At 32.6% G+C, this 9,662-nt stretch overlaps 1 protein-coding gene across 1 annotated transcript; it reads left to right on the top strand.

The window, feature by feature from the left end:
• Positions 1-1,091: 1,091 nt before the first annotated feature.
• Positions 1,092-7,733, top strand: LOC114314490 (ras-related protein RABH1e). Its single transcript, XM_028260981.2, has 6 exons — positions 1,092-1,503; positions 4,946-5,016; positions 5,353-5,441; positions 6,122-6,233; positions 6,784-6,874; positions 7,177-7,733. The coding sequence occupies exons 1-6, from the start codon at positions 1,387-1,389 to the stop codon at positions 7,318-7,320; spliced, it is 624 nt and encodes a 207-aa protein (XP_028116782.1). The 5' UTR covers positions 1,092-1,386; the 3' UTR covers positions 7,321-7,733.
• Positions 7,734-9,662: the final 1,929 nt, after the last annotated feature.

Raw genomic sequence — 9,662 nt, 5'->3', positions numbered from 1 at the left:
AAACTAATATAGAACCTGAATTGAAAAATTCGGACAAACATAGAAGCTAATAAAAGCTTAGAATCTCAAAATACTTTTACTATTTCCATTCTATCAATGCCATTTGCTAGAGAAAAAGAATCTTAATCCAGTGTGTCCGATTGACAAATTCCAGTCAATATGTTGTCCCAGATTCTCATCTCGTAACAAAGATAAAGATATATATATATATATATATATATATGTGTGTGTGTGTGTGTGTGTGTGTGTGTGTGTGTGTGTGTGTGTGTGATATTAAATAATTTTTGAGACACTCAGTTATAGCTAAAAAGCAAATTATAAGCATTAAATATATGTCGTAAATGTATTGCTATATCTATACATAGTTTCAACCACCAACACTTTTTACAGTTTAAATTGGTCATGGAATACAACAAATAAAACATCTATGTATTGCTCACTAGTTAGAAAAATCAATGTAGTTGCAGACAATAGTAATGTCTCCAGCCATGACAAACCTGTGCACTGAATCTTTTGTTCCTGGTAAGGAAAACTTATATGGGGAAAAATTAAGGAAAACAAATTGGTCATGGAATACAACAAATAAAACATCTATGTATTGCTCACTAGTTAAAAAAATCAATGTAGTTGCAGACAATAACAATGTTCCCCAGCCATGACAAAACCTATGCACTGAATCTTTTGTTGGAGAACTTATATGGGGAAAAATTAAGGAAAACAATATTACCTTCAGTTTGATGACTAAGTGTAGCTCTAGTTTGCGGGGTCGCCGGAGCTTGGTTCACCGTCGATGTTTGTCGTCGATCGTCCTCGATGCTCGCCATCGACTTCGCCAATTGCCAGAGCTTGGAAGAAGGAGGGAAAAAGAGTTTCGAAGATGAGGGAAAACAGACTCATGAATGGAGGGAAGCTTTGTGCTGGGTCGAAATGAACGAAATTCAAATTATTTTATTTTATTTTATCTGAGCCATAGATCTTTATTAAGTCACGTGGCCAAATCGTGACCTTTGACCGGAGGACCAGAGGGAGTCTTTGACCGGAGGGGATCCGGACTCGATATAATGATATAATTTACCATGATGATATGATATGTTGATGATGATGATATGATATGTTGATGGTGATATAATGACAGATTTGACTTGCCGTCTTCGTCGTGACGTTGGCGGTTTCTTCTCCCAAACTATATATACATATAAATTTATAAATTGATTGAAATCAAAGCAGCGTCGGTTGCATCATTCCTATTTCTCTCTCCTCCGAAACTTCCTCTCTCTCTCTCTCTCTCTCAACGTTTGACAACATTTGAGAAACATTAGATTAGATTAGATTCAGATCTGTTCGTCTCAAAACGCAGAAAGAGAGAGAGATTGAGAAATCAATTCTATGGCGGTCGTGTCACCTCTGGCCAAATACAAGCTGGTGTTCCTCGGCGATCAATCCGTCGGCAAGACCAGCATCATCACTCGTTTCATGTACGACAAATTCGACACCACCTATCAGGTCAATTCTACTTCTTAATTACTGTTTTCTTCATCATCTCCAATTCACAGAGTAATTCTCTTCGGATTTGCTGCTTCAATCCGTTGATTTGATTGATTTTCAATGAGTTTTTTTTTTTTTAAATTATTTATTTTATTTTATTTTGAGCCACTAGGGCTTGTTTGTGATTCTTGGGGATATTGATCAATTTTGTTTTTTATAAAGTTGGTCGTGGATACAGGGAAGCCTTGCATTATTTGAAAATGCTTGATTTGGAAGATAGATCATATTTACTTTTCTATGATTATTGGTGATCTATGTTACATGGACTCGGGTAGGAGTATCCGGTGTTTGTGCAATTGTCAGACTTTTATAAATTTAAATCTGTGTCTTGGCTATTGGATATGAGTATGGAGGCAAGTCATATATATATATATATATTACATTTTAATTTTATATAATATTTTCAAATATAATTTATAAATTATATAAAATATACTTGAAATTGAAACATAAATATTGCTTTAGTAGTAAATATGAGTTTCTTTTTCTCATATATTGTAACAAATTAAATGATCCGAGTGTTTAAATTGGATACAAGTGTCAGTCATATATCCTACACCTTTACCCATGTCATATCTGGGGTATTGTGAGAGAAATAGAAGAGTCTATGTGACACTGTTGGTGACTAAGATTGTATTTGGTTGGAGGATTTAATGAGAGAAATAAAAAGAAAAAATGAAATGCAATCCCACTTGTTGTTTGGTTATAATGGAAAACACATGAAAAAAGAAAGCCAAAGGGAAATGCAATCTCACCTTTTTGTCTTTTGAATTCGTTTATGCACTTTTATTTCTCTATTTCCCAACTCAACCAAACATAGCTTGAAATTCGAATCCTATAATTTTTTCTCATTTTCTTTCTATTTCTATTTCCCTTTCTCTTTTCTTTTTTCTCATCAAATCCTCCAACCAAACGCAGCTTAAAAGTAGGTGATAGTGTGTAACATGGTATCTATATAGAAATCAGTGTACCTTGAAGGATTTCCTATGTTATAACTTATATTTGAAAATGGATCTAATGTTTGGCCTTCCGTAAAGTTATAACAATATATTATTCCTGTGGGTTCCTTAAATTGTAATAGAAATAATATCAAATTATATTCTTGTAAGTTGTAATACTAACATAAATTCGTTCCTAAGTTGTTGTGTTTTGTGTGTTTTTTTTTTGTGGATATATATATAGGTAATGTATTTGTTAATTAATCTACTCATTGAAATTTCAACACCCAAGGTCATGTATTTTGAATAACCGTCACCCAAATCTTGAATACTCAACTCACTCATTTTATAAATCGTAACCCACCCCACAACCTAGTCACAATCTCTTTTAATTTTAAATGTCATACCTTCATCCAAAATATTAAATAACCAGAAAAAGTTCTCAAAAAGAAAATTGTTATAATATATATTTGAAGTTGGGGCGATGTGAGTCACAGTCATAATGTATTTATATACATATATATATATATATATATTGATATTTAAATAAAAGATTGAGTGGTTTTTTCATATTGAATTATTTTTAGTTATTTTTATTATTTTTGTTTGTTTATGGATAAAGATTGGCAAATAAAGGTTGATCGTTTAATTAATAATTTTTATAATTAACTAAAAGGGAATAGAGAGAAAGCAGTTGAGGAAATTTTATAACTGGACAAGTTAAATCGGTTAACTTTGTTTGGATGTACCACAAAAACCAGTAAGTGCCCCGAATAGGAAATATGACACTGGATACATTGAGGGATAATGGTAGGGGACAAGGGAGAATGAAATCAACTTCCATTGAGATAATAAAGAAAGATATGTTATATTGCAATTTAATTGATACCAGTGTTTTAAAAGGCTCTAGACACACCGAGGCGATAAGGTCTCCTATAGCCTAAGTGCGAGGTGTGCGCGAGAGGTGAGGCGCAAGTAGGAGAAGAAAAGCAAAATTATAAAATAGCAAACTTTTCAACGTAACAAATATATATAGAATTCCAAAAATCATAAATCAAACTTCGCAAGCATAACTGAGAAGAAAAAACAAAGAGATAACCCAACAAAGAAGCAAGAGAAGAAAAGATGAAGAGAAGAAAAATAAAGAAAGAAAAAACAAAGGCAAACCCATGAAGAGATCCTATCCAAAAAGAGAAGAAGAAAAGAAGAAAAATAAAGAAAGAAAAAACAGATGTGGAGAGATAACCCAACCATTAGAACCCATTGAAGAAGAGAAGAAGAGAAAGAGAACTATTGAAGACGAGAAAAAAATGAAGAAGAAGCCGAAGTCGTATCGTCTTCTCACTTTCTGATCACTTTTTTTAATCTTCTCCACCCAAGATTTTTTTTAATCACTTTCTGCTCTCTTTTGACCACGTTTGGTCATTTTATATTGAAGAGTTTTGATCCCTGTGGGTATGCCCACAAAAAAAAATTTAATCAACAATTGGAGTAGAAAAATAGGTAAAACCCATGAAGCCCGCGCCTTGTGCCTTGAAAAAAAGTCCTCATCTCAGCGCCTAAGCTGTGCCTTGCATATTGTGCCTCGCCTTTTAAAACACTGATTGATATTATGTTCCTTATCAAGTGGATGGGAGAAATAATATTCATGTAACTGACCCCAATGAGGTAGGAAAAGGTTTTGTTGAGCTTTTGAGTTTGTGTTGAGTTGACACGGCAGCAGGTGTTTTGGTTGCTATTTTTTCCCTACAGTTGCAGGGAAAAAGGGTAGCTGCTATTGAGCAAAAAAATAAATGTTGTGCACACAGCAATACATGTGATTTAGAGCAATACAGGTTTTTTGGTGGAATTTTTAATTCATGCAAATCATGCCACAACTTTTGCTTTTCTTTTATTTATTTATTAAATTTTTTTTGGGGGTTGGGGGTGATTAGGGATTGGATTTGGTCTTCCCTACCTTATTTTCAGGAATGACGTTAAAAACTAAATATTCTGGGATTTTTTGAAATTCCATCTGTCAATTACAGCAAAATTGATGAGTCTGATCAGTCTGCGAACAAAGGAAGCAAAGAACTATAATTTTTTATTTATTTCAAGTTTTTGACATAGCAATTCCTTAGATCTATATAATGCCAAGGGGAAGTAGCAAATAAATTTCTGTCATTAAATTTGTTAAGGAGTAGATAATTTACACACAATTTGGTAGACTGCATTCTTACTTTTGTCATGAAGTTTCTGAACCTGAGATGTTCTTAATTTCAAATTGATACCACTTTGAGGTGGCAAGCCTAGTTTTTGCATTAGATGTTTACGTCTTGGAAAAATTACTTTAACTTGCAGTGCCTTTCATCATTCACTTTGGTCATTCTATGATATGGTTCAACTACATCATTTGTTTCTTCGAGTTGAGTTTTCATATTGGTTTGAAGCTTTTGCTAACTTTTTGGCAATTTGGATTGCAGGCTACCATTGGCATTGATTTTCTGTCAAAAACCATGTATCTTGAAGATCGAACTGTCCGGTTGCAGCTTTGGTAGGATGTCTTTCTTTTCATTATATGTTCCAGATAAGAAAGATATATTAACTATGGAGATTTTGTCATGATAATGTGGATTTAATAGGACATTACTTGTGCATTAAGAGGTTATTGCACAAATAACATATTAATACCTTTATTTTTTTCCTTTTGCTTTTACTGAGTATCTGCCTATGCAAATAAAATTATGCGGACAATAAGATGCTTCATTTCTTCCCCTTTATCTAAGTAATAATATCAGTGATTTTAGTTGTTTGGATTTATCTAATGTTTGTGATATACTTTTTTAGATGTTATTTTCATCATCTAAAATTGATTGTCCCAATTTCACAGGGACACTGCTGGACAAGAGAGATTTAGGAGTCTCATTCCAAGCTACATCAGAGATTCCTCCGTTGCAGTGATTGTCTATGATGTTGCTAGTAAGTAATAGTCTTACTAAGGAAAAAGTGTTTCCTTAATTCAAAAGGATGAAAAGAATTGTTTTGGCTTACCTATGAATGAGGTAGAGCCTTGTATTTATAATGAAACAATATTACAAAATAGGAAACGAACAAAATAGGAAACGAAGATAAAAAATGTATGAAATCTGTGATTGACACAATCATAGATTTTTTACACGCTACCATAATTACAATATTACTATTTCTTAATTCCAACACTACCATAATTATAATATCATTATTTTCTAATTCCAACAAATTCTTCTAATATGTCTTCCCAATTTAATGCCATATGAATTCACTATGCATGAAATATGGGAAACTGATTCTTCCATGGCTCCACTTTTGTTTGTAAAGGCTTGATAAAGGGAAAAGGATTGAGTGTCTTGCAGAATCTTCAGTCTGCAGATTCTTCTCTTGTGATCAAGTAGACACAGTTGTGTATATATGTGCAAAAAATACGTTTGCACATTGATACACGCCTAACACTGTCCATATTATAGACATGAACATACCCATCTTTTTATGTGTTCTATAATTCATATTTCACAGTGCATGAAATATCCATATTTACCTATTGAGTATTCTTTTAATTTCAATTTGCATTGTGCGCTAAGACCTGTAGCCTTTAATTGCCATGCTAAATTTTCTCCATGCAGATCGACAATCTTTCCTGAACACTTCCAAGTGGATTGAGGAAGTACGTACAGAACGAGGCAGTGATGTCATTATTGTTCTTGTTGGGAATAAAACTGATCTTGTTGATAAAAGGTGAGGAATGGATTGATTTATTAAATATTTTCTATTTAACATCAAACCGTATCAATATGACATTTTTACCTTCTCTCTCCATATTAGATTACATTCATGAAAGCGGGCTGCAGAATCCTGCTTGCCTTTTCCATTTTTCATGTATCAAACTATGCTTTGGTCATCAAGTTCTCTTCTTTGGGACAGCTTAAACTTTGTTATTTCATTTTCAGCCTCATCTCCCTAGCTATTTCCTTTACTTCTCTTACAATTTTGCACTTCCTCTTGCACAAATTTCCAATAATAAAAGAAAAATAGGCTTCGCACATGCTGAGTACTACCAATGATTTTCAGACGAAGTATGGATACTAGTTTGTAGTTTTGCTTTTCCAATGTCTAAAAAAAATTCTAGTTTTCCTATTTGCATAGATTACGATAGCCAAAAATTTCTATATTTTACATTTATCTGTGTTTTTATCAAGAAGGAAAATGAATATCAGAGTTCTGCTTTTAGTGATCAGAGAGTTCTTTCTCAAATTATTCTGATGATCTTCTTCTTGTGATCAAACAGGCAAGTGTCAATTGAAGAAGGAGATGGAAAGGCTCGTGAATTTGGAGTCATGTTCATAGAAACCAGTGCAAAAGCAGGATTCAATATCAAGGTGGAGTGAGAGGCATTTATGCATTTTTCTTATAAATAAGCAAAATATCCAGAGTCTTTTAATACTGTAATACACAGTGATCACCAACGTTGACTTATGCAATACCCATTTCTTATCCTAGGACACTTCCTCATTGGCATGGTTAAATTATTCATAAAATGTCAATCATTGTGCATGATATCCTATTATGACGCAAATTTTGTACTTTTTCCCCCCTTCCTCCTCCTTTGTTTTGCTTGCCCCACTTTTCTACCCTTGACATTTGGCATCATCTTAATTCTAATTATAATCTACAATTGCAGCCTCTGTTCCGAAAGATTGCTGCTGCCTTGCCAGGGATGGAAACCCTTTCCTCCACAAAACAGGAAGACATGGTTGATGTGAATTTGAAGCCTACTGTGAACACGTCTAACACAGAGCAGCAAGGGAGTGGTTGTGCATGCTAAAGAATGTATTTAGGAGGAGAGAGAGACATAGAGAAGCAGTTTAAATAGCCTAATAGCAAAATGGAATCACAAAGTATGAGACACTTCTGAAGTAATTGGAGATTGCAGCTATTTTGATGTTTGCTCTTCAATATGACAAGCATGATTTTGAAGATGGCTAATTTTGAAGTAATATGAATTGATGCTTGCTCTTCTATACAACAGCGATTGTTTCAAGTGTTTGGAGAGAGGAAGCTGCAATTTCTGCTTTAAGCTACTACAAGTTGTCAGTTTCCAGACGTGTTTTGTTAATTGTCCTCACTATTTATTCTCAGTTTTTTTTTTTCTTAAATGAAACCTTCATATGTTTTTATTTGATTTTGAATCTGTATTTTCAGGAATTGATTTTCAATAGATGATCCCTTCTAGTATTATTAGAGCATCTCCATCAAAATAGTAAAATATTTAGTAAATTTTAAGAGTCTATTTTTCTATTTTAGCTAACCATCTTTTCAAATACACTCCCTGACAAATTCTCTATTCTTTATTTCATTTGTTGAGTCCTCTTTCCCTAGTTATATGTAGCTAGTGATTTGATATTCAACTAAAGTATCTAATCAATAATTGAGTTTGATGGAGTGTGTTTCTATGATTGTGTACTATAAAATAGCCAAGGGAAGTTCTAATGAACTTGATGACGATGCTCTTACATTTTGTAATAGCTGAATTTTTTATTTTTTTTATTTTTACAGGCTGTGCTTATTTTATCTGTTGGCCAACTTTGAGTTTCTGATCAGATTATCTGATTAGCGCAATCTTACATTGTGTTTGGGAACCTAGGAGAGAAAAGAAAAGAAATGATTACTTAAATAATAAGAAAAGAGAAAAGAAATGAAATGATTATGATTTCTCTTATTTTTATTTGGATAAAGAAGAAATAAAAGAAAAGAAAGGATTATGATTTCTCTCATTCTTGTTTGGTTAGATTTCATTAAGAGAAAAGAAAAGAAATTATTTTATATTATATTACCAAAATAACCTTTTTATATTTTTAATCATTTTATTTCTTTTATTTTTATAGGGACAAAATTAGTATTATGAAAACAGTGGTTTCTTTTCTCTCCTAATCTCTCCACTTTTAGGAAGATTGAAAATGAGGCTTATAAGAGAAATGAGTTTCTCTCCATTTCTCTCAATTTCTTTCCATTTCTCTCTACTTAGGTTATCCAAACAAATAAGAGAAATGCATATCTCTCCATTTCTTTTCTTTTCTCTCCAAATCACTCAATCCAAACATAGCGTTAAACTACATGCAGAGATCTTCCGGATCAAACATAAACTAGTCTGCATTAAGGGAGCCAAAGAATGAAAGCCATCATTTTGTTTGTTTTGGAACAATTGTCATTTGGGCAATGTGACAGTCAACGAAGCAAACCTTGGATTCTAGTCACCACCTACTGTTTTTGATCATCCTGTTTGCACTATCCAAAGGGTTTGAAAAGTGGCCATAGTCGGGGCACCCTTCTGACTTAACCCACCCAACCCTTCGCATGTAGTGAGCTAGAACCTTGAGAAGAAATCTAAAAAACAAATTCACTAAATACAAAAACAATAAAAATCATACATTTTCATTTTTTATTTAATAAAAAACAAATGAATAAATATTTTGCTTTTTAAGTATATTTAGATTAAGTACATTCAAAGAGAGTTACTATTATTAACCCTCAAATTATTTCTTAGAATCCCCACATTTTCAATTTTTTAAAATACAATTTTATCCTCAAATGAATTTATTTTATTTCAGTGTTGAAGCCTCCCACTAAAACATTCAGCATCTTCAACACACACCTATCTAATTTTTCTGGTTCACCTTTTTGTCTTCACTACTCACAAACTATCTTACAAACCATCGTTGCATGATTTACACATTATTTCGTAACATAAATGAGTAATCGAACATGAAATAATCAGCACAGAAGAGGATTGGCCTCAAGCGGTAAGTTTTTTGGAACAAATATTATTTATTTATTTATTTTTACATTTTGTACGTCTTTTGTTCGGTGTTGGACTACCAAAAGACGATTCTAATATGGTTATAATGATTGTTAATGTATGATATTTTTCAAATAATGCTTCAACTAGATATATTGGGCCCGTTTGTTTTGGGAGATAGAATGGAGGGGATTGATAGTGAGGGGATTGTTAGTGAGGGGATTGATAGTGAGGGGATTGATAGTGAGGGGATTAATAATGGGGAATTGTTAAATTATTTTTATATAAAATAATAAAACAAATAAAAAAATATAAAAAATTAAACATTATATTTAAAAAAAAATTCCCAATATATAAAAAATAAAAAAATT

Source organism: Camellia sinensis, chromosome 4, assembly GCF_055761805.1.
Source record: "Camellia sinensis isolate YWXY chromosome 4, ASM5576180v1, whole genome shotgun sequence".
Classification (NCBI taxonomy): Eukaryota; Viridiplantae; Streptophyta; class Magnoliopsida; order Ericales; family Theaceae; genus Camellia; species Camellia sinensis.
The sequence above is the reverse complement of the archived record's forward strand: the minus strand, read 5'-3'. Positions and strand labels throughout refer to the sequence as shown.